Source organism: Chrysemys picta, chromosome 12, assembly GCF_011386835.1.
Source record: "Chrysemys picta bellii isolate R12L10 chromosome 12, ASM1138683v2, whole genome shotgun sequence".
Classification (NCBI taxonomy): Eukaryota; Metazoa; Chordata; order Testudines; family Emydidae; genus Chrysemys; species Chrysemys picta.
The window spans coordinates 16,406,558-16,428,555 of record NC_088802.1 but is presented as its reverse complement, the minus strand read 5'-3'; the positions used below and the strand labels follow the sequence as shown (position 1 = coordinate 16,428,555).

Genomic DNA, 21,998 nt, shown 5'->3' with positions numbered 1-21,998 from the left:
GAGGCCTTTGTCCCGCACACGCTGCGCTGCCATGTGCCCGGTTACACAGCTGCTCTCTGGCTGCTGGGCTGAGTCACTGGAAAGTCCCTCATTGCCTGGGCTGGAGCTGGCACCAAGACGCAGCTCACTGCATAAGGCTCCGACGCCCCCTGCCAGGCACATGCCGCCCCGCCGGGATCTTGGCTGGTTTCTGAGAAATCACCCTTGGGCAGGGGGACGGTTGGAGCCGGTCACGAAGGTGGAAGGAGCGTGACCCCATGACCCCCGCCGGGGGGACCAAATAGCCCAAGTTTATAGGGCCAGGCCCACAATTCAGGGCTTTGTCTGACCCTATCACCCTGCCCCCCAGCCTGAATTTTCACACTTGCTGTCTGGTCACCTGCCCCCTCCCTGCCAACGGCCCACATGACCCACTGTGGGGTGTGCCTATAGGAGCGGCTGGGCTGGAGAGAGAGCACTCCCCAACTGCCCAGCATGGCCCATGCAGCAATCTCAGGCCCTCAGCCCCATGGCATAGACCCACGCCTACCCCTAGTGTGTTACCCACTCACAGGGACCCCTGGGCCCGTTCCCTGAGCTATGCACCCTATTTATCCCTGCTGTAAATTCAGCTGATGGCTGTGGGGCAGCAAAGAGGGGGAGATCCAACTACACAGGCCTGGCTATTGGGGCTGCAGGGGTGAGGGATACCAGGGTAGATGGGCCCATGGGTCTGACCCGGGGCAGCAGGGAGGGGGATACTGAACTAGACGGACCCATTGTCCAGTGTATGTCTGGGGAGTGGAGGTGTGGGGGGGTGTATCAGACTGGATGGGCCCATGGTCTGTTCCAGGGGAGCAGGGCAGGTGGGGGGACATCGGGGTAGACGGGTCCCTGAGTCTGACCTGGCACAGCCATTGCCCTGCCCCACCTGCAGGGGGCGGCAAAGGGGCAGCTGCGTCTCAGGGGGTCTATGAAGGCGAAGAGGGTTTTCCCCACAGTCGATGCGCCGTTGCTGCGGCTGGTCCCAGGACAGGAGACGGACATGCAGGGGGAGGTCAGCGCTTTTCCCAGCCCAGCGTCGGCTGGTGGAAGGGAGGAGCCCGCGGGCGGCAGCGCTCGGTGTCAGGGGACATGATCAGAGCAGCACAGCGAGGGACCGGGGCACGGACTGCTCAGCACACGGAGTTAACGCGCACCGGGAAAGACCGACAGTTACAGCTGCTGTCGGGACAGCAGGTTATCGACGTGACTCACCGCGCTGGGAGCACGCCGAGGCCTTGGTTCATCTTACACTGCAACCAGTAACCGGTACCAGCTACAGCCGGGAACCCCCGTCTCTTTATGTTATGTCCTACAGTAATGTGACCCCAGCGCTCTCTGGGACCGGCCCAGCGAGAGGGCGCTGCAGCTGGCTGCACTCCCCAGCGGCAAGAGCCGCTCCGCACCCACACGTGACCGTTATCAGCAGTGGCTGTGTCTGGTCCCTGAGTTCACCAGGCAGTGGGGCGGGACGCGCCGTGCGCATCCACCCTGACGAAGCGGGGCTGGAGCGATCCAGGGGAGGTGGACGCCAGCAGGGAGCAGAGCCAGAGCCCACCTCTGACTGGGACGAGGGTTTGGGGGCTGATTCCCCCCTAGCTGCCCCCAGGGTGAATCGGAAGGGACGGCACTGGGGAGAGGGGGGCTAGGCCGGGAGAGGCTTGGCTGCGTGAGAGGGGAACCAGGCCCTGCAGCTCAGAGCAATGCTGAACCAGAGCACAGGGGTCTGGGACACGAGGGACGGGGCCTTAAACTGTCTGCGCTGTTTATCTGGTGAGCTGTTCGGGGCAGGGTCTGTCTCTCACTGCAGGTCTGGGCAGTGCCCGGCATGACGGGGCCCTGATCTTGGTTGGGGTCTGGGCAGCGCCCAGCACAACGGGCCCATGATCTCCGCCAGGGCCTTTAGGGACCGGTGTATTAAACAGTAAAAGACAAACCCGAGCACCATCTGTGCAAAACTGCTCCGTGAAGTCAGGGAGTGAATTAGCTCCGTGAGCGGGTGCAGGGCAAGCACAGCTGGGATCTCAGGGCAGGACACCGGGGCAAAGCCCAGGCAGGGCATCAGCCTGAGAAAGGGCCCCACGGTGGCTGGGCAGGGAGATGAGACACAAAAACCTGCGAGAGCCGGGGACTCAGGAACAGAAACCTCAGGGTGTTTGAGTCCAAATCTCTGTAACAGCCACCGACACCCCCAAATCCCTGTAACACATAGCCCCCAACACTCCCAAATCCCTGTAACACAGCCCCTGGCAGCCCCAAATCCCTGTCACACACAGCCCCTGGCACCCCCAAATCCCTGTAACACAGCCCCTGGCACCCCCAAATCCCTGTAACACAGCCCCCAATGCCCCGTCACAAATTGCTCACAATGCCCCCAAGTCTCCGTGACTGTCAGACACGAGCACGATGGGCGCAGAGCCCGGCGCCCCGGGCGGGAGGATCGGGGCGGGGGGGTCGGGATCTCAGGGTTGCCAGGGTGCGTAGTTGGGGCAGGGTCGTTCTATGCTGAGCACTGGGGTCCCATGCTGGGGTCTCCGTGGGGACAGGGCCCCTCCCGTCACGACGTGGCGCTGGGACCAGCATCCTCTGCAGCCGCTGCTGGGGAGACAGAAGGGACCAGTCCAGAGGTGGCATCAGTGTATGGGGTGGGGGGGTCAGGGCTGGGATCCCCCCACAGGAACCCCCCTCCTTGGGGGAATCAGTGCCATGTTCACCCACTGCCCCTCCCCCACGGGATCCCCGCTCCCCTCCATGGCACAGGGGATCAGGGCCGCTACCCTGGAATTTACTCACAGGCTGTTGGGGTGTATCTGGGTCCGACGGGGCCTGGACAGAGAGAGGGAGCGAGTCATTGCAGGGGAATGGGGGGTGTTTGACCTGGGAGCGACCCCCCATCAGACCCCCCTGCTGCCCTGGGGCCTCACCCAGATGGGAACCCCCTGGTGACCCCTTCCTCCCAACTCATCCAGATAGAGACCCCCAATGACCCCAACCCCCTCCCATACCCAGATGGGAACCTCCCAGTAACCCCCTCCTCCCAACTCATCTAGATAGAGACCCCCAGTGACCCCAGCCCCCCGCCTCACCCAGATGGGAACCGCCCTGTTACCCCCTACTCCCAACTCATCCAGATAGAGACCCCCAGTGACTCCAACCCCTGACCTCACCCAGATGGAGGCAGCCCCCGCCCCAATGATCCTGGCCCCATCTCTCCAGGCCAGACCAACCTTCAGTGCCCCCAAAGAGAGCCCAGGAGCCCCCGCCCACCCGCCCGCACTGCGCTCTGCTCAGACAAAACCCTGCCCCCCCATGCTTCTCTCGCTGCCCCCTCCCTCTGCCCCCCAGCCCTGCCCCCTCCCTGGGCTCTGCCCCCCCAGCCCTGCCCCCAGGGATCTTCCTCCATCCCTTTACCTGGGCAAGTTCTCCTCCACATGATAACACCGGCTACCGCGGCACCGGCCCCAGCCAGCATGGCTAGAACAAGGGGGACCAGGACCCCAGGGGGCAGGAGGCCCTTCTTACTGGGGACTGTGGGGATGGAGACAGGAGATGGTTACTGAGGGGGGGTGGGAACGGAGGGAGGCTGGCGCGTGGAAATGTAGTTAGGAGGGCGCATGGGGACAGACCCCCCCCCTTACCCCAGATGAGTGTGGGCTCCGGCAGGCTGGTGTGCTCCACCCGGCAGGCGTAGTGGTGCCCGTCCTACTGCAGGGAGATCTCCAGGGACGCCTGCGTGTAATAGGTGCTGTCGGCGTTGGGCAGGATCCCGCTGGAGTCTGTCTCTGCCAGGATGTCTTCTTCGTCCCGCACCCAGGAGACGTGGATGGGACGTGGGTAAAAGCCCCTGGCGTGGCAGGAGAGGGTGACGGAGCCGTCGGGGGCATCTCTACAGGAAACCGAGACCTCGGGGGGCACTGGGCGGAGAGAAGACGTTAGTGAGTGTGGGAGCATTTTTCCGCACCAATCCCATCTCCGAGGCCAGGTATGTTCCTGCCAGCTGACTGTGCTCAGGTTCCCCTGCCCAGCTGGGTCCCCCCGGGACAGACCTGGCTGTTTGGGGGCCCCCGGTCCCCTCCTCCCACCCCCAACCCCCAATGCTGCCGGCTGCTCCCACTCACGCTGGCGCCCCAGGGTCTCCCTGCCGTGCCGGACGAGGCTCCTCAGCGTCTTCACACACTCCTGCTGCAGGTAGTGCTGCAGGAACTGGCACCAGGGCCGGTCGGCCTCCCAGCGCCGCTTGGACAGCACGGCTGGCTGCACGGCTGCCACCCACAGCCCCCGCTGCCCGTCAAAGCCAATGAAGTCCTGGCTGTCGTAGGCATATTGCAGCACCCCGGCTTGGGGGGAGTCGTCCCGCAGGGAGCAGCCCACCCGCAGCTGCAGCGTGTGCACCCCTGCCGGGGAAGGGAGAGAGGCAGCGTCACACGGTGATTGTGGATGAAGAAGTGCTCGGGGGTCTGCAGAACTATCTGTCACAGGATATTACCAGGGCAGCACTGACAGCCCCACCAGCCTCTCTATGCCACCTCTCCCATTAGCCCCCCATAGTCTCCCTCAGGCTAAACCCTCTGCCCTCTCCCTGCCCCACACGTCCAAGACCTCTGCCAAAATCCTCTTCCCAACATGGCTCGTCCCCCTGGGTCTCCTGGACCTCACTGTATCCAGTCCAAGCTCCTCTGCCCCCTGGCCCCTGCTCCAAGACCCTTGGTAACCTTCTCCCCCGAGCTGTGTCTCTGCTTTCACAACCCCCACACCCTTCAGCTTTGTGTTCCCCCGGCTCACCCTCCCAGCACCCGCTCTCTCCTCCTTCAGATCCACTTCCCCTCACCCACTCGCCCCGCAGCCCCCGGCACCCACATGCCCTGCCCTCGCTGTGGTCCTCTCCATCTGCCCTGGTCCCCCTCTGCCCCGCCTGCTGCTTCCTTCCCTCCGGTCTCCTCAGCATCGCCCCCTTCACCTTCCCCCTCGATACCCCCCCCCCCGCCTTGGATCCTAGTCGCTCCAGCCCCTCGCTCGGTCTCCCTGCCTTTCCCCATCAGGGAGCTTTAGCCCCCCACTGTAACTCACCAGCTCTCTGGGAGTGGGGCCTTTCCCATTCCCGCTCTGCATGGGCCGTGCTGTAGGGGGGTTGTTTTGTTACCGCCCTCCCCATCGCCTTCCCCTTGCAAAGCCCTTTGTACCCACAGCTCATCTGGGGAGCGAGAACCCCCTCCGCCTCGGGCTGAGGGTCAGACCCCTAGACAGCCCTCCCCCACCCAGGGGCCAGTCGAGCTGGATTGGGGGCCCCTCAGGAGTCACCGGGGTCCCTCACCGCCCGTCTGGTTGTAGCGCTCCAACAGCTGGCCCATGATGCGCTGGAACCCCTCCTTGTACCCCAGCAGCTCCTGCGTCTTGCTCCGGAAATAGCCGGGCTCTACAGCCCGGCGCATCCAGTCCCGGGTGGGGATCAGTTCCAGGGTGGTGCTGTCGTAATAGGCCACCCCCAGACCATCCACCTGCCCGAGCACAAAGAATTTGGGGATCCCCTTGGACCCCTGCACCCCCGTGAACAGGATGTCTCAGCTGTGCTGCGCCACTGGACCTGGACAAGAGGACGTGGGTTAGTCTGAGCCCCAGCCCACCCTCTGGGCTCCAGAGAGCAGGACCCATAACCCCTGATGCTTCCCATGTGGGAGAGCCTCACAGTTAGCAAGAGAATCCAGGAGTCCTGGCTCCCAACTCCCCACCCCTACCCACCAGGCCCCCAACCCACCAGACCCCACTCCCAGAGCTGGGATAGAACCCAGAAGTCCAGACTCACAGTCCCCATCCCCACCCCCCTGCTAGAGCCCACTCCCCTCCCAGAGCCAGGAGAACCCAGGAGTCCTGGCTCCGAGCCCAGCTCTGTGGTGTGTTGAGGGCGGTTGGGGTTGCAGGGTAAGAGCCAGAGGGGCTGTGGGGCCGTGTGGGAGCAGCAGTCAGTGTGGACAGAGCAGCCCCAAACACGGTGGGCTGAGCGCTGACCCAGGGGGCAGCCTGCTTTGTCTCTCCCGGGTTTGGGTGCACGTTACCCGCCAGCTCTCAGCAGTACTGGAGCCGCAGTACGGGACAGCCTCCCAGCAGAGCCCTGATCAAACTCCCCTGTGTGTGGCCGGGAGCACAACAGATCCCCCCTCCCCGCCCCCCGCGTCCCTCTGTCCTGTCCCAGCCCCACTCACCTGCAGCTCCCGCCGCCCCCAGCAGGCAGAACCAGAGCCCCAGTGTCAGGGCCATTCTCCTGGGGAAGGGGCTGCGGCCGCTCTCCCCCCCGCCCTGGGGAAGGAGGGACAAGCTGCCTGCGAGCCTGAGCCTGGTACCCCGCCCCTCCCCGAGGCTTCTAGTTTTCCTTTCGCTTTCACAGGGTGCTGCCCATGGAAGCCCAGCCAGCCAATGAGAGCGAGGGAGGGGGCGCAGCGCCGGGGGCTGGTGAAGCAGCATCCCAAGGGGTGATAACACGGCTCGGTCGGAGCAAGGGCAGCCTATGAAAATACCCACCGGAGAGGCGATAACGGTGAGTAAGTGACAGAGCTCGGATAAAGAAGAACAGGAGTACTTGTGGCACCTTAGAGACTAACAAATTTATTAGAGCATAAGCTTTCGTGGGCTACTGCCCACTTCTTCGGATGCATATAGAATGGAACATATATTGAGGGGATATATATACACACATACAGAGAGCATAAACAGGTGGGAGTTGTCTTACCAACTCTGAGAGGCCAATTAATTAAGAGGGGAAAAAAAAAAACTTTTGAAGTGATAATCAAGATAGCCCAGTACAGACAGTTTGATAAGAAGTGTGAGCATACTTACAAGGGGAGATAGAATCAATGTCTGTAAAGAGCTCGGATAGAACCCAGGAATCCTGGCTCCCAGCCCCTCCCACTCTCCTGCCCCTCCCCTCCCAGAGCCAGGGAGAGAACCCAGGAGTCCTGGCTCCCAGCCCCCCCGCCGCTCTATCCCACTAGGCCCCTCCCCTCCCAGAGCTGGGATAGAACCCAGGAATCCAGGCTCCCAGCAAAAGGGACCTATCTCTACCATCTACAGTTCAGGAACAGGGCCAGCAGACGGCCTCATGCTGAGAGCTGGACCTTTTAGGCAGAAAACAGCTTTATCCCAACCCTGGTGGTCTGGTGTTCTTGGGGTGGTGTGGAGGTGGGATCCCCGTAGGACTCACCGCCACCAGAGCTCAGTGAGGCCAAGATCACCACAGAATTCAAAGCAAGACCAGGCATTTATATAGCTAAGGCGAGGATCCTGTTATACCAGAGGGGAGAATATAAGGGGTCTGAACTGTGCTATGTCAGGGGACAAGCCCGTAGCTGATGGGGTTAGGGGGAAACGAGGGGAACTTTAACCCCCACTCTTCACACAGTCTGTTGAACACCCGGGGTCTGCTCCAGGATGGCCGTAGCGGGATGCGGGAAACCGGGCTAGAGGGGCCCAGTGGTTTGACTTTTTGTGGAGGTCTCTGAAGGGAGCGCTCAGATCATTTCAAGGGGCCTCCTGTGTAACAGTGCGTCACAGCCAGGGAGCCCTGTATCCAGCCCATATCTGCTGGTTGAGCTAGGGCGTGTTTTTAAAGAGACGTCCAAGCTCAATTTAAAGACTGTACGTGTCTGTAAATACACCACAGCCCTAGATAAACTGGCAGTGGGGAGAGCCTTTCCTTTCTTTCTCTCACATCAATTAACAAAACACAGTCCCCAACCTCAAATGCTATCTTCCTATAGATAGAAATCTCTTCTATAATCTCCATTTTTTAGTTTATTTTTCTTTATTTTCTTTAGAAATATTATTTGCAGGCAATGTACTGTCAGTGTCCACTGTTGATTGCAATGTTCTGTTGGGCTCTTCATGTTCTTGGTTATAAGGACACAACAAGTGTAGTTTGATAAAGAAATATAGGATGGGTTCTACTTTACTGAATCATCACAAATTAACTTAATTGTATTAAAGACACTGGCACTTAATGACACATAACAGGAAATTTGGTGAAGCTTTATTGGGAAACTTTTCTTTTCAGCCATAAATCAGTCAAAAGGGTGATATTTTTGTTGTCATGTGAGGTTGAGAGTACAAAGAAAAGAAAGTTGCTCCTGGAAATTCATCACAATTCCTCTGGGTTCTGTCTGCTGTTCCCTCTAAGCTGTGTGCGTCTTAAACCCTGCGCCCAGATCTTAAACCCTGCACACATGGCGAAACACCGCACGCACAAAAATTTGCACAGAAGCAAACAATTTGCACAGAAGAATTTTTTTGCGCACACGGTCTGTCAAAAATTAGAGGGAACATTGGTTCTGTCCACCACAACCAAGTAGGGAAGCAAATCCCACGACTCTGCCCCCCAACAATTGCAGCTGGAAAACTATAAAGGGACAAATCAGAATTGTCTTTTATGCTTTATTTACCGTGAACACCTGTCAGAGCGAAAAGGAGCCAAGAAACAGCTTCAATACCCACCCCAATGGAAAACAGACCCACGGGTTTTGGGAACAGTTTTTTTTAATGACACTGAAATGGCAACAAAGTCAAGGAAGTAACATATGAAATGAATGAGTGACAGTCTCACCTTCAGTGACGTTTTATAAATCTCTGTGCTGCAGGGAGGGAGGGGGGAGGAGTTTCCAGGGGACATCGAATTAAGAGGCCATAGGTCTGGGTGGACTGGATGATGCCAAGATCATAGAGACTGGGGTGTGGGAGACTAGAGAGGCTGATTTCAGGGTCCCCAGTGGGCTATACCTCCCGTCCCTCAGGGACACAGTTTGAGCCGGCTTTCCATCCCCAGCCAGAGCCAAGGGCGGATTCTCTCCCCAGGGACAGAGCCCGGCGGGAAAGTGAAGATCGGGGCCTCGTCACCAGCATCGATAAATGTCACCTGCCCCCGTTCACAGTCCAGACAAACCCGGATCCTGATGGGGGCCCGGCTCAGGAGCAGGGGGGTCACAGGGGTGGTGAGAGCCTGGTACTGGCCCTGCCTCTGATCCACAGCCCAGATCCCCTCCTCAGGGCTAAGGCTGATCCCTCCCTTCCTCCTCACAGACTCTCTGGCCACCCCCACAGCCCAGAGTAGCCCAACTCCCACCTCCACCTCCCAGTAATGTCTCCCTGAGGTGAACCCCTCACAGCCCAGCACACAGTGCTCAGTGTCAAATCTCTCAGGATTGTTGTCGGGCAGATCCTGCCGTGTGTCTGCCCATCTCACACTTTTCCGATCCTCAGACAGGACAAGTTCTGGATGAGCCGTGTCTGGATCCAGAGTCACATTCGCTGGGGGGGGAGAGAATCAGAGCGTTAGGGGCACAGCTCCACCTTGGGGGAGTGTTTCATTATACCAGTGACAGAATCTGTCCCAGCGGGAGAGTGAACCAGGAAATATTCCTCCAGGATTTACCTGGCTCTGAATGGGGAGCAGCTCTGAGATCTCAGCATTCACTCCTGAGTTTCACTCCCCAGTCAGAGACAGGTCAGTGACAGAGCATAAAGATTTACTGACCCAGTTCTGAGACTCATAATCTTTCCCCTCATGCACCCATCTATCCCCAGAGTGGGGATTAGAGACCCTGGAATCAGGGAAGCCCTAGTTGATTTCCCCTCACATCACTCACATGGTCACAACTATCTTTTCTCTGATGTGCCCTCCCTCTCTTGTATTTAAAGTCCTGGCGCTTGGATGTCTCTTGTTGATGCCACCCTGACACCTGCTCCATCCTGCCACATATCTGAGATCTGTCGATAATGACATGATTCAAAGATTCCCCAATTAAAATTCTGTAGCTAGTCATCAGGGCCAGACCAAGAGAATTATCACTCTAGATTTCATTTCTAACATAAAGATTTGTATTTATGAGCAAGGGGCTTCTACAAGAGAGGAGAGTTAGAGGTGGAGAGAGAAGAAAGAGGGTTTGATATAAATGAATGCATGGAGGAGAACGTGGATAAGATGGTTAAAAACAGCAGGAAGCTCGGATCTGACAGAGAGAGCAGAAAGGGGAGATCACTGTGGATGGAGAGAAGAGAAAAGAAGCACAAGCTGAACACTGATCACAGGGACTCCTTGGTTTGAACTCGTGTGTCTGGTCAGCACTCTTGTTCCTCTACCTGACACTAGGCGGGGATTCTAAGAAACAATAACTGCTCAGTCACTCGGAGCAGGGACGTTTCCAGAGTTATGGGAGCAAGGTGTAAGGACGACATACGAGGATGGTCCATTCCTCTCCCTCCTTTGAAACTCAGCACCCTCCCTTCTTCCACCTGGGAAATATTATAGTTTTCTCCTTGTTTATTTGCACAGCGAAAGGGAACATGATCCCCCCATTGATTAAATATGATTTTTAATTACCTGCATCACCCAGGGATCTCCTCCACTCTGGAAGCAAACACATAGATGGGGATGAGAATTAAGCCAGACAAATGCAGTATCAATAGGATTCATTATCACAGAAAAGGTTGCATCAGTGTGAGAAAAAAATCAAAACAAAAAAACGCCCTTACCAGCTCTGTTTGAAGTTTACCTAAATAATAAACAGAAAGAAAATGCCTCACTCAAGATACGTGTACAGTACTGGCTTCCTACCCATTACCGACATAACAAGTTATGCGATTAGTATTGGTTGTATTGCTTATGATTTTCAAGTTGACATGGTCATAGTCATTCAAAAATCTTTCATAACATAACATCGGTTCTACCAGGAGCAAAAATGGAACTTACGGATAGTGTTGAGATGTTTCCCTAAAAAAAGAAAACATAAATACAATTATTTAGAGCCTTTTTCAGTGACTCCAGATTTAAAAGGATCTTTTCATTATGAGTCCTCAAGTAATAATAATGTTGCCCGTCTACCAAGCCATTGCAGCTCTCCAGGGACTTGCACTTTGGGTTCCCAGTGGAAGAGAAATCCGTGACACAGAGGCTGGGTACCTTCTAAGTGTAATTTGATTATTTACACACATAGACCTGTCCTAGAACAGAGATGGTCACAAACAGCACACAGGCAATCAAAAACCCCATAAGGCAGGGATTTTCATAGGAGCCTAGGGGAGTTAAGAGCCAAAGCATATTGAATTCCAATGGGAGTTGAGACCCTAACTCCCTCAGGCCCCACTGAAAATCTAGTTAAACTAGTGCAAACCTAGTTTTAGGCTTATATTAAGATGAAAAGAACAGTTTTAAACTAAACTGAAGTAAGCTCTTCTTAAACTGACGTTTCCACATAGGAGCTTGCTCTGGCTTTAAAAATCAATTTAAATTCACACCTTAAACTGGTGTAACTTTCTCATGTAAAAAAGTCTAAAACTGTCTTTTCTAAGGAGAAAACCTCATTCTGATTACACTGTATTTTCCCCTTTGGAGATTTACCTTTTAATTTGAACAGAAAAAGAGTAAGGACGATGAACACCAACAAAATCACCAAAGTCACACTCCAACCCACCATCCAGGGAGATACTCTTGGGAAAAAAGAATCTGAAACACAAAGCCCACATTAGTTTGAAAATAGTAGTAACAAACAGTACACTTTTATTGTAGGAAAATGCATCATATCAGGATTTGTGTGAAATACGTGTGGAAAAATTTCCTCCAGGCAATATAAAAACTGGCAGAAATTAATTTTAAAGAGAGGTTCTGCTCACACTCTTTTGGTAGCACCAAATGATGTATTAAATACTATCAAAAGTACTACCACCCTACACCTCATCCCCTCCTCCCTCTCTCTAGGTGGAGCTAGTTACATCACTTGTTATTAAAGTTGTTCGACACTTCCCATTATAGGGCCTGCTTTTCATTTGCTCATTACTTTGCCAAACTTTACCATTTGGAGAGAAAATTCCCATGCTTGTTGTCTGCCTCAGGCTGAATTTTTTTTTGAAAAGTTTCAGCCAAAGTGGCTCCATGATTTCTGAGAACGGGGTTAGGGAATAACACATTGTTCTGATACTTAAAAAAAGAAATATCAATATGTGTGCACACACGGCTATGTGTGTGAATATATATATATATATATATATATATATATATATATATATATATATATATATATATAAATAAAAATTAGTGGTGGGTTTATTTATATTTTAATTCTGCTTGCCTTTACACACATTCTTAATGTTGTTGGATAACCAGGGCTTCTGACCCCATCACCCAACCCAGGAGCCAATTCAGGGAAAAGTGCTTCCTTCTTTTTATGAAATTAATACAACAGTTAAAACATGTAGGAAGAGAAATTATAGTTAATCATTACATTTCCCAACAGAAACCTTGCACATAAGTAAAATTTAAACTTTTGTTACACCAGGGAATTTCATAGTAAAAGAAAACCTGAGGCTTTAAGAGAGGAAATCAATAATTAAGGGAGAGCAGATAAATATCCAAATACTCTTCACTTCAGCACAGGAATTCCTGGCATAGGAACTTGTCCAAATCCTATTGATGTCTTTAACGGGCTTTGGATCAGGCCCACAGGGTTTTGTTGCTATGGCAACCCCTTTCCCTGTGAAGTTTGCTAAAGGGTGAGAAATCAAACTTCATATTAAAACGTGGAGCTTTTAGTGAGTGACACTCAAATGACTGTTCCCGGGGCTGCAGATTTTCATGGCCCTGCCTTGCTTCTGACCTGCCATGAGCAGAGATTCAACAAATTTCCTCTGTGTTGAAGAGATCACAGCAGATCACATCTCCCTCTGCATATTCACTGGGGCAAGAAGCCTGGACCTTGATTCACCAGTCTACTAGGCGGCAGAAAGTCCAACCAATCAGTAGGGCCCCCAATATACCTTACCACTGTCCTGTGGTGACTGTATGAGAATGAAAATTGAATGTGACCTTAAATATTCGTTTAATGTAATATGGGACTACAAACACTAACCATCATGTTTGAATCACAATAATATACATATATAGTGTTACTACAGGGCACTTCCATGCATTAACATGTTTGGATTTCTTTTAAATTTAACCTTAACCCTGAATCTACTGGGTTTAAAATGCTTGTTTCTGAGATAATAACAATATCCCTGGAATGCATTTTATCCTAAAGTTTGCTCTCAACCTAAACTTTATCTTAATGTAGCTTTTTGTGAGGAAATATTTTAACTTTTGTTATTATTTAACAATCTGATTTCTTCCTTTTGGATATTACAGTGTGTGGTTTGGGTGGTAACTGACCTGATATATAAAATGTTATTGATTCTTTTTCTTGGTTCAGGTGGGTGTTCCTTATAGCACAGGACAAATTCTTGTTTGAATTTTCTGTTATAATGATAGAATTTTTTATTTCAAAGAGACCATGTTCCTCTTCAGATTTGGTTTTAGTTGATGAAGACAAAGGCTGCTCTTTGAGATTTCTCCACAGCACCTCGGGCTCCGGGTACCATCCGGCCGACTGACACACCACTCGGATCCCTCCATCCTGGTGACCCTCAACAGAGATGTGAGGTGCAGAGCCTGAAGCTAAAATGAATCCGTGTTAAATGAGATAAATATACAGCCCAGCATATAAAAGTTTACATTTTCAATAAAACGATTGAATACACTTTCTTTATGGCTGATGGAAACGTGTCTTCAACGGGACTTCAGCACTTGTTAAACCTTTGTTTAACTGTGCTGCAGCACTGGGGCCTCAGCGATAGAAGTGGAAGCCTTACAGAACGTTGGAGCACGTTATCAGCTGTGCTGTAGGTGATGTGAAGGGGGCAAGGAATGCAAGAGATTTTCCCCTTGATTTCTGATTTTATAATGTTGGAGGCATATTTGTTATGCTTATTACCTCCGGGTGGCCAATGTGAGGTAGCTATTTACTGTGAGACGCCTTAAGGGCGCTCCAGGGAGTTGTGGGGCATGTGAAGAAGTTTCTCAAGATGGAGGCTAGGTTAGTTGTCACTGTGAACGTGTACCAGAATAAAAGATCCCCTTTTCCAGTTCTAATCTCTTTTGGGTCTCCATGTCCACTGAAGGCAGGACAAGGAGTAATGGGTGTAATCTGCAGCAAGGGTGATTGAGGTTTGATATTAGGAAATGCTTTCTAACTGTAAGGATAGTTAAACTCTGGAACAGGCTTCCAAGGGAGATTGTGGAATCTCTGTCAGTGGAGGGTTTTTTAAGACCAGGCTGGACGAACCCGTCAGGGACAGTCTAGATTTACTTGGTCCTGTGTCAGCATAAGGGGGCTGGACTTGATGACTTCTTGAGACCTCTTCCAGCTCTACTTTTCTATGATTCTGAATCCTACATAGGTGATGAAGATAAAATGAAAACAACAGGCAGCAAGTTCTACACACTGCATGAGTAAGTGAAAACCTTTTTTTTTTTATTGTAAAGAAAAAATGGTTGCATATGGAAAAAATGAAGGAGTATAACGTATAGCAGGAGGACTGGATTCAGTACTCAGAGACAGACTCTCTTAGTACTTCATCACAAATGATATAGAGGATGATAAAAAGAAACACGCCATTTTATTGAGCATTTGTAGAGCAAAAACCTATAGTTTGGTGGCCCTGGAAAAGCCCAGTGCCAAATCTTTTGATGAGCTGGTTAAAGTTGTCATGTGTCATAACCACAGTGGGGTGAGGGAGCCTCATGGGTGCCTGCATGGGAGACATTAATCGCCTTAAAAGCCAGGGAATTTTGAGAGGGGGAGAAGGAGATCCCCCTGCTAAACGAACAAGGTGTGAATACTAACTTTGGGGTGAGTAAGTTTGTTTGGCTGTTTGAGTTTTTCTTTCTCACAGGTTACTGGGTCAGTTAGGATTGTGTGTCTGGGGATTGTTTGAGCCTTTGTTCCCTGGATCATCCTTGATCATCTTTGATCAGCCTCAGTCAACACTGTGATCACCCTCTCCCTGTGTGATTAACGAGGGGGTAGGGCTGACCTAGGAGAGAAGGCTTTAAAAGCCAGAGGCTAAGCGACCCAGGGGAGCTAGTGAACAGGGGAGTTTGAGAGGGAGTTTCTGGAAGGGAGACATAATATAATTGCTATGGTTAGGAAGAGCGACATTGCCAGTGCCAACACTCCTCCTGTCTCCTTCACCTGCGCCTGTATCCAGACACACACCTAACCATGGATGCCTCTACCTAGATCCTTGTGTGGATTTGCAGAGACTGTGGGCTGCATTTCCCACTCACAGGCCTTGGCTACACTGGCGCTGTACAGCGCTGCAACGTGCTGCGCTCAGGGGTGTGAAAACACCCCCCCCCCCCCCGAGTGCAGCGCTGTAAAGCGCCAGTGTAATCAGCACCTGCAGCACTGTACACTTGCTCGCAGCGCTGTAAATGGCCAAGTGTAGCCAAGGCCACAGAAAGCCAGGCTGGGGGGACCATCCAGTGTGAGAGGTGCCTGCTGGTGGAATCTCTTAGGAAGCAGGTGGGAGAGGTACAGGAGGAGGTGACCAGGCTGAGGAACATCTGAACCCACAAGGAATTCCTCGAGAGTATTCATATGGAGACACCCAAGGCTGAGGAAGCTATCCAGCTACAGAGGACTGCTGTCACACCACCGGGGGAGGAGGATATGGCTCTGATACAGGGAGGACACTGGATGCTGGTTACTTCTGGCAGCAGGCAGTTCTCCACCGCTACTCCCAACCCACACACCATGGAGATAGAAAACCGATATGCTGCCCTGGCAACGAGCAATGAGGAATCACCCAGGTGGAGGAGGGGAAGCCATGTACCCCCAAGGCTGGGAGGATCACAGCTACCACTCACAGGAGGAAATGTAGGGTAGTGGTGGTTGGTAACTCTTTTCTGAGGGGGATGAAGGCATCCATCTATCGCCCTGACATGGCATCCGGGAGGTATGGTGCCTGCCAGGGGCCCATTTCCAAGACCTTACCATATGGCCCTCTGACTACTACCCAAGGCAGGCACTAATGATACTGCGAGGTATGACCCTCAGCAGATCAGAAGTGACTACAGGGCTCTTGGAGTAAGGGTGATGAAGTTGGGAGCGCAGGTGGTGTTCTCTTAGATCCTTCTGGTCAAGGGTAGGGGCCCAGGCAGAGACAGATGCATCTTGGAGGTGAATGCCTGGCTGAGAAGATGGTGACACCAGGAGGGCTTTGACTTCCTTGACCATAGGATGCTGTTCTAGGAAGAAGGACTGCTAAACAGAGATGGGGTTCACCTATCAAGGAAGGGGAAGAGCATATCTGGATACAGACTGGCAAACTTAGTGAGGGGGTTTTTAAACTAGGTTCAAAGGAGGCAGGTGACCAAAGCCCACAGGTAAGTCAAAAACATGGAGACCGGGGAGAAGGGTCGGTATTTGGGGGAAGCATGGGCTGTCATAGCAGGGATAAGGGAGAGATAAGACAGAACTAATGGGGGGAAATCAAATCAGTGTTTTAGATGTCTGTATACTAATGCAAGAAGAATGGAGAATAAGCAGGAAAAACTTGAAATGCTAGTAAATAAACACAACTATGATGGCATCACAGAGACTTAGTGGGATAATACGCATGACTGGAATATTGGTATAGAAGGGAACAGCTTGCTCAGGAAGGACAGGCAGGGAAAAAAGGGAGGAAGTGTTACTTTATATATTAAAAATGTATACACTTTGACTGAGGTTGAGATGGAAATAGGAGACAGAGTTGTCGAAAGTCTCTGGTTAAGGATAAAAGAGGTAAAAAACAAGGGTCATGTCATGGTAGGGGTCTACTACAGACCACCTAACCATGAAGAAGAATAGGTGGATGAGGCTTTTATTAAAACAACTAACAAAATCATCCAAAGCACAGGACTTGGTGGTGATAGGGGACTTCAACTACTCAGACATCTGTTGGAAAAATAACACAACAAGGCACAGATTATCCAACAAGTTCTTGGAATGCATTGGAGACAATTTTTTTATTTCAGATGTGGAGAAAGCTACTAGGGGAGAGGCTGTTTTAGATTTGATTTTGACAAATGGAGAGGAACTGGTTGAGAATTTGGAAGTGGAAGGCAGCTTGGGTGGAAGTGATCATGAAATGATAGAGTTCATAATTCTAAGGAATGGTAGGAGGGAGAACAACAAAATAAAGATAATGGATTTCAAGAAGGCAGACTTTAGCAAACTCAGGGAGTTGGTAGGTAAGATGCCATGGGAAGCCAGTCTAAGGGGAAAAACAATTGAAGACAATTAGCAATTTTTCAAAGAGACATTATTAAGGGCACAAGAGCAAACTATACCACTGCATAGGAAAGATAAGATGTATGGCAAGAGACCACCCTGGCCTAAACAGGAGATCTTCAATGATTTAAAAAATTAAAAAAAAGAGTCCTACAAAAAGTGGAAACTAGGTTAAATTACAAAGGATGAATATAAACAAATAACACAAGAATGAAGGGACAAAATTAGGAAGGCCAAAGCACAAAACGAGATCAAAGTAGCTAGAGACATCAAGGATAACAAGAAGACATTCCACAAATAGATTAGAAGCAAGAGGAAGACCAAGCACAGGATAGGCCAATTACTCAATGGGGTGGGGGGGAACAATTACAGAAAATGTGAAAATGGCAGAGGTGCTTAATGACTTCTTTGTTTCGGTTTTCACCAAGAAGGTTGGTGGTGACTGGACGTCTAACATAGTGAATGCCAGCGAAAATGAGGTAGGATTAGAGACAAAAATAGAAAAAGAACAAGTTAAAAATTACTTAGACAAATTAGATGTCTTCAAGTCACTAGGACCTGATGAAATGCATCCTAGAATACTCAAGGAGCTGACTGAAGAGATATCTGAGCCATTAGCAATTATCTCTAAAAAGTCATGGAAGACAGGAGAGATTCCAGAAGACTGGAAAAGGGGAAATGTAGTGCCAATCTGTAAAAAGGGAAATAAGGACAACCTGGGGAATTACAGACCAGTCAGCTTAACTTCTGTATCAGTTAAGATAATGGAGCAAATAATTAAGCAATCAGTTTGCAAACATCTAGAAGATAGTAAGGTAGTAAGTAACAGTCAGCATGGATTTGTCAAAAACAAATCATGTCAAACCAACCTGATAGCTTTCTTTGACAGAGTAACAAGCCTTGTGAATAGGGGGGAAGTGGTCAACGTGGTATATCTTGATTTTAGTAAAGCTTTTGATACCATCTCCCATGACCTTCTCATAAACAAACTAGGGAAATGCAACCTAGATGGAGCTACTATAAGGTGAGTGCAAACTGGTTAGAAAGCCATTCCCAGAGAGTAGTTATCAGTGGTTCACAGTTATGCTGGAACGGCATAACGAGTGGGGTCCCACAGGAATCAGTTCTGGGTCCAGTTCTGTTCAATACCTTCATCAATGATTTAGATAATGGCATACAGAGTACACTTATAAAGCTTGCAGATGATACCAAGCTGGGAGGGGTTGCAAGTGCTTTGGAGGATAGGATTAAAATTCAATATGATCTGGACAAACTGGAGAAATGGTCTGAAGTAAATAGGATGAAATTCAATAATGACAAAAGCAAAGTACTCCATTTAGGAAGGAACAATCAGTTGTACGCATACAAAATGGGAAATGACTGCCTAGGAAGAAGTACTGAGGAAAGGGATCTGGGGGTCATTGTGGATCACAAGCTAAATATGAGTCAACAGTATAACACCATTCCAAAAAAAGCAAACATCATTCTGGGATGTATTAGCAGGAGTGTTGTAAGCAAGACAAAGGAAGTAATTCTTCCACTCTACTCCACGCTGATTAGGCCTCAACTGGAGTATTGTGTCCAGTTCTTGGTGCCACATTTCAGGAAGGATGTGGACAAATAGGAGAAAGTCCAGAGAAGAGCAACAAAAATGATTAAAGGTCTAGAAAACATGACCTATGAGGAAGATGGTAAAAATTGGGTTTGTTTAGTCTGGAAAAAAGAAGCCTGAGAGGGGACATGATAACAGTTTTCAAGAACATAAAAGGTTGTTACAAGGAGGAGGGAGAAGAATTGTCCAAGAAGCAATGGGCTTAAATTGCAGCAAGAGTTGTTTAGGCTGGATGTTAGGAAAAACTTCCTAACTGCCAGGGTGGTTAAGCACTGGAATAAATTGCCTAGGGAGATTGTGGAATCTCCATCACTGGAGATTTTTAAGAGCAGGTTAGACCAGTGGTGTGGAACTTGCGGACCACACGTGGCCCATCAGGGTAATCCACTGGCGGGCCGCCAATTTGTTTATTTACATGGCTGCCCGCAGCTCCCAGTGTTTAAACAAAATAATTTTTTCATTAGCAAATGACTTTTAGAAAAAAACATTAAAAATTAATTTTCCTATTATTGGAATGTTTCTAATTTTTCAATGAAATGATGCTAAACGAGAATATATATTTCAAATTGATTCAAAATAGGAATTCTAATCAAATCAAAACATTGTATTGACCCCCTCTTGCTAAAAGAAGAATAAGAATTATTTTCTTTTTTCAATCATTTTGTTTCAAAAATATTTGATTAACAATGAAAACGTCTATAAAATATTAAACAAAACAAAAATGAATTATTGTTGTAAATGTGTTTTAAAATTAATTTTTTACTACCTTTAGTCCCATAGATTTCCTCAGGAAATCTCCCCTCCGGTGACTGTTCACACAGTAGGAGATGATCTGTCAACCAATGTATAAATATGCCTTTTTTTTAAATTATGTCAGGAAATCCCTATTCAGAAGTGCACTTGAGCTCATGATCTGCTTTAGGCACATGCTTAATTCCCTCTCATTTCAGAAGGAGAACAGGATGCAATTTTCTCTTTTGATTGATTGTGGAAATAATTTTCCCTTTTCCCCTTGAAAGTATCAGAAACAAAAGGATTCAGCCCCACAGTCAGAGGTAGAAAACTGTAACGTTAACAGGCAGAAAGACAGAACCGCTGGAAGTGGCACTGTAAATCTCTTCCAATATTCTCAATACAGGAAGTTATTTGTTACAAATCTCCCTGGGACGTCTCTGAGAACAAGATCGGGCCCAGTGTTCTTGAATACAACATTCCCGCAAAAAGTAACAAATGATTAATTCAACCTGCCGCACAAATCTCGAGTGACACGGCTAGGACAATAATCTGAAAAGCGCTGGAATGTAAATCATTGTGAATGTCCTTGTAATGTAGTGTTTCCATAACGAGTAAAACAAATCTCACAGGGTTATTTAATCTTTGTGTTATTTACAATCTGACGAAGCAATAAGCGGTATATATACGGGGATATAAGGAGACATTTTGAAGCAAAATTAATCTACCTGACTGGTCCTTCTGTGAAGTTTTACAATCTCTAGGGGGTGATCAAACCCCAGACGTTTTGTTGCGATGATTTACATTGTGACTATTTCAGTTGATCACATTCTAGGGCTAATTCCCTGGCTATCAAATCGCTGCAGTTTTCTCAGCTTTTCCTCGCCCTTTGGAAAAGGAAACTTTGTATCCAGACAGAGAACCGGGCTCTCCTCCCCCAGCGCTGCCCGAGCTGGAAAGCGAAAGTAAAGTCACACAGGCGGTCACGTGACCAGATTAGCGTTTTCTCTTAAAGAAACAGCCGCAGCCCTGCGGCGCGGGAGGGGTCCAGGCCAGGCCAGCAGACTCCTGCATTCAGGCGGCCCAAGACACCCAGAGCCATGGCCGTTCTCTGCAATGCTCTGCCGAAGCTGTCTAGGGAGGGCTGCGTTATTTCTTCCACCGAGGCAGGACCCTTCCCCACACCCCTCAGGAGAGCTAAGCTCAGCAGCCCCCTTGCAGCGCACAAGCCAGCAGCAGACAGAGCCCGGTGGGTTCCCGGTGCCAGAAGCAGCTGTGCTGTCTCTGCCTTTGTTCCTTAGTTTCTTTGGCCATTCAATTTACTGTAGTCCCCAGAAAAGCAGGAAGAACAATATCTCTCTTCAATATCCTTCCCGGATTCAGATCACTTGGGACACCCGATTGCTTGAGTCTGCTGGGACAGATCCTTCCAGCTCAGCAGGACTGGAGCTGTTTCTTTAGGAGAAGACGCTAATCTCCCTACACAACCCGTGAAAGAACTCCAATGTATCCAGTTACAGCGTTACTTTGCTTTCCATCTTGGCAAAGATTGCAGAAAGAAGCACATTGATGTGTTGGGAACACAAAGATTTCTTTTAAATAGTGCGAGGAGAAGCAAGGAGAAAACTCTGCGGCTATTTCATAGACAGAATTAGCTGTGCCACTTGATGAACTGAAGTAATTGACATTTTAAGTGACCATCTCAACGAAAGGAATGAGGTCTGAGCAGTTTTCTGCACTACACCGGGCCAGGAGGGGAGAGGAAGAGGCAGGGCCAGAGCCTCTTCCAGCCACACTGCCCGGTGCAGCGCAGCATCTGGCCAGGAGTTTTCAAAGTGAGGGTCGTGACCCCCAGAGCGTTGCGAGGTTATTATATGGGGGGGTCATGACCTTTCAGCCTCCACCCCAAAGCCTGCTTCACCTCCAGCATTTATAGTAGTATTAAATATAAAAACAGTGTTTTTAATGTATAAGGGGGTCGCACACAGAGGCTTGCTGTGTGAAAGGGGTCACCAGAACAAAAGTTTGAGAACCACTGCTCTAGGCTGACTGGGAGAACAGCACCAGGCTGCCCCCCGCCCAAGCTCAGCTTCTGGGGACAGTGGCCATGTGAGCCAGAGCCTCCCCTGTTCCCTCTGGCATGATCAGAGGGGGCTCCTGTGCCCAGAAGCTGAGCCTGGGCAGGGAGCAGGCTGCTGCCCCTCCCCACCCCCCACAAGCCAGGCTGCAGCTTTCTGGCCTGGGGAGGGGAGGGGGGGGCAAAGGGTGTTTACTTCTTGCAGAAACCCAGAGATACAGCCCTGACCGACTCCTAGCTGCCTGGGGCCCCATGCCCATGGAGAGTCCCAGAAGACAATGGTCACTCCAATTGCCTGGACAATTGGCACCAAACAACAAATGACCATGGATGGTCCCACCCTGCTTAGGAAGAAAGCCAGGTGTGACCAGCTGGCGGACAAAAGACTGGCGTGGGACCAGGTGGGGTTGTTAAATGTGGGCTGCTGGGG

At 50.2% G+C, this 21,998-nt stretch overlaps 2 protein-coding genes across 4 annotated transcripts in view; both read right to left on the bottom strand.

The window, feature by feature from the left end:
- Nucleotides 1-1,322: 1,322 nt before the first annotated feature.
- On the bottom strand, nucleotides 1,323-6,359 carry LOC135975031 (major histocompatibility complex class I-related gene protein-like). The gene is made up of 7 exons (XM_065565088.1): nucleotides 6,219-6,359; nucleotides 5,333-5,602; nucleotides 4,140-4,415; nucleotides 3,660-3,935; nucleotides 3,433-3,549; nucleotides 2,815-2,847; nucleotides 1,323-2,619 (listed from the first exon to the last, which is right to left on the bottom strand). Exons 2-4 carry the CDS (start codon nucleotides 5,448-5,450, stop codon nucleotides 3,724-3,726), a joined length of 606 nt encoding a protein of 201 aa, XP_065421160.1. The 5' UTR covers nucleotides 5,451-5,602; nucleotides 6,219-6,359; the 3' UTR covers nucleotides 1,323-2,619; nucleotides 2,815-2,847; nucleotides 3,433-3,549; nucleotides 3,660-3,723.
- A 2,066-nt stretch (nucleotides 6,360-8,425) lies between these two features.
- The window catches only part of LOC135975008 (zinc finger protein RFP-like), a 64,161-nt gene continuing 50,588 nt past the window's right edge, over nucleotides 8,426-21,998 (bottom strand). Inside the window, exons 1-7 of one of the 3 annotated variants that reach the window (XR_010592079.1) lie at nucleotides 20,220-20,599; nucleotides 13,202-13,486; nucleotides 11,399-11,503; nucleotides 10,751-10,771; nucleotides 10,534-10,553; nucleotides 10,382-10,408; nucleotides 9,201-9,309 (exon numbers count right to left, since the gene is read on the bottom strand). Coding sequence is in view for 1 of the 3 variants with exons in the window: in XM_065565009.1 (XP_065421081.1) it covers nucleotides 8,792-9,309 (518 nt within the window). In the remaining 2 variants the exon portion in view is untranslated. Of the gene's footprint in view, nucleotides 9,310-10,381; nucleotides 10,409-10,533; nucleotides 10,554-10,750; nucleotides 10,772-11,398; nucleotides 11,504-13,201; nucleotides 13,572-20,219; nucleotides 20,600-21,998 lie in introns of those variants that run through there. The other 2 variants (XR_010592078.1, XM_065565009.1) reach the window with 2 other exon arrangements.

Bases quoted from the DNA above. Each gene is read 5' to 3' on its own strand.
- LOC135975031 (XM_065565088.1), bottom strand. From the start codon at position 5,450: ATGCGCCGGGCTGTAGAGCCCGGCTATTTCCGGAGCAAGACGCAGGAG. The intron at 4,416-5,332 runs GTGAGGGACCCC...CTTCCCCGGCAG, and splicing joins GCGCTACAACCAGACGGGCG to GGGTGCACACGCTGCAGCTG. The intron at 3,936-4,139 runs GTGAGTGGGAGC...CTCTCCGCCCAG, and splicing joins GGAGACCCTGGGGCGCCAGC to TGCCCCCCGAGGTCTCGGTT.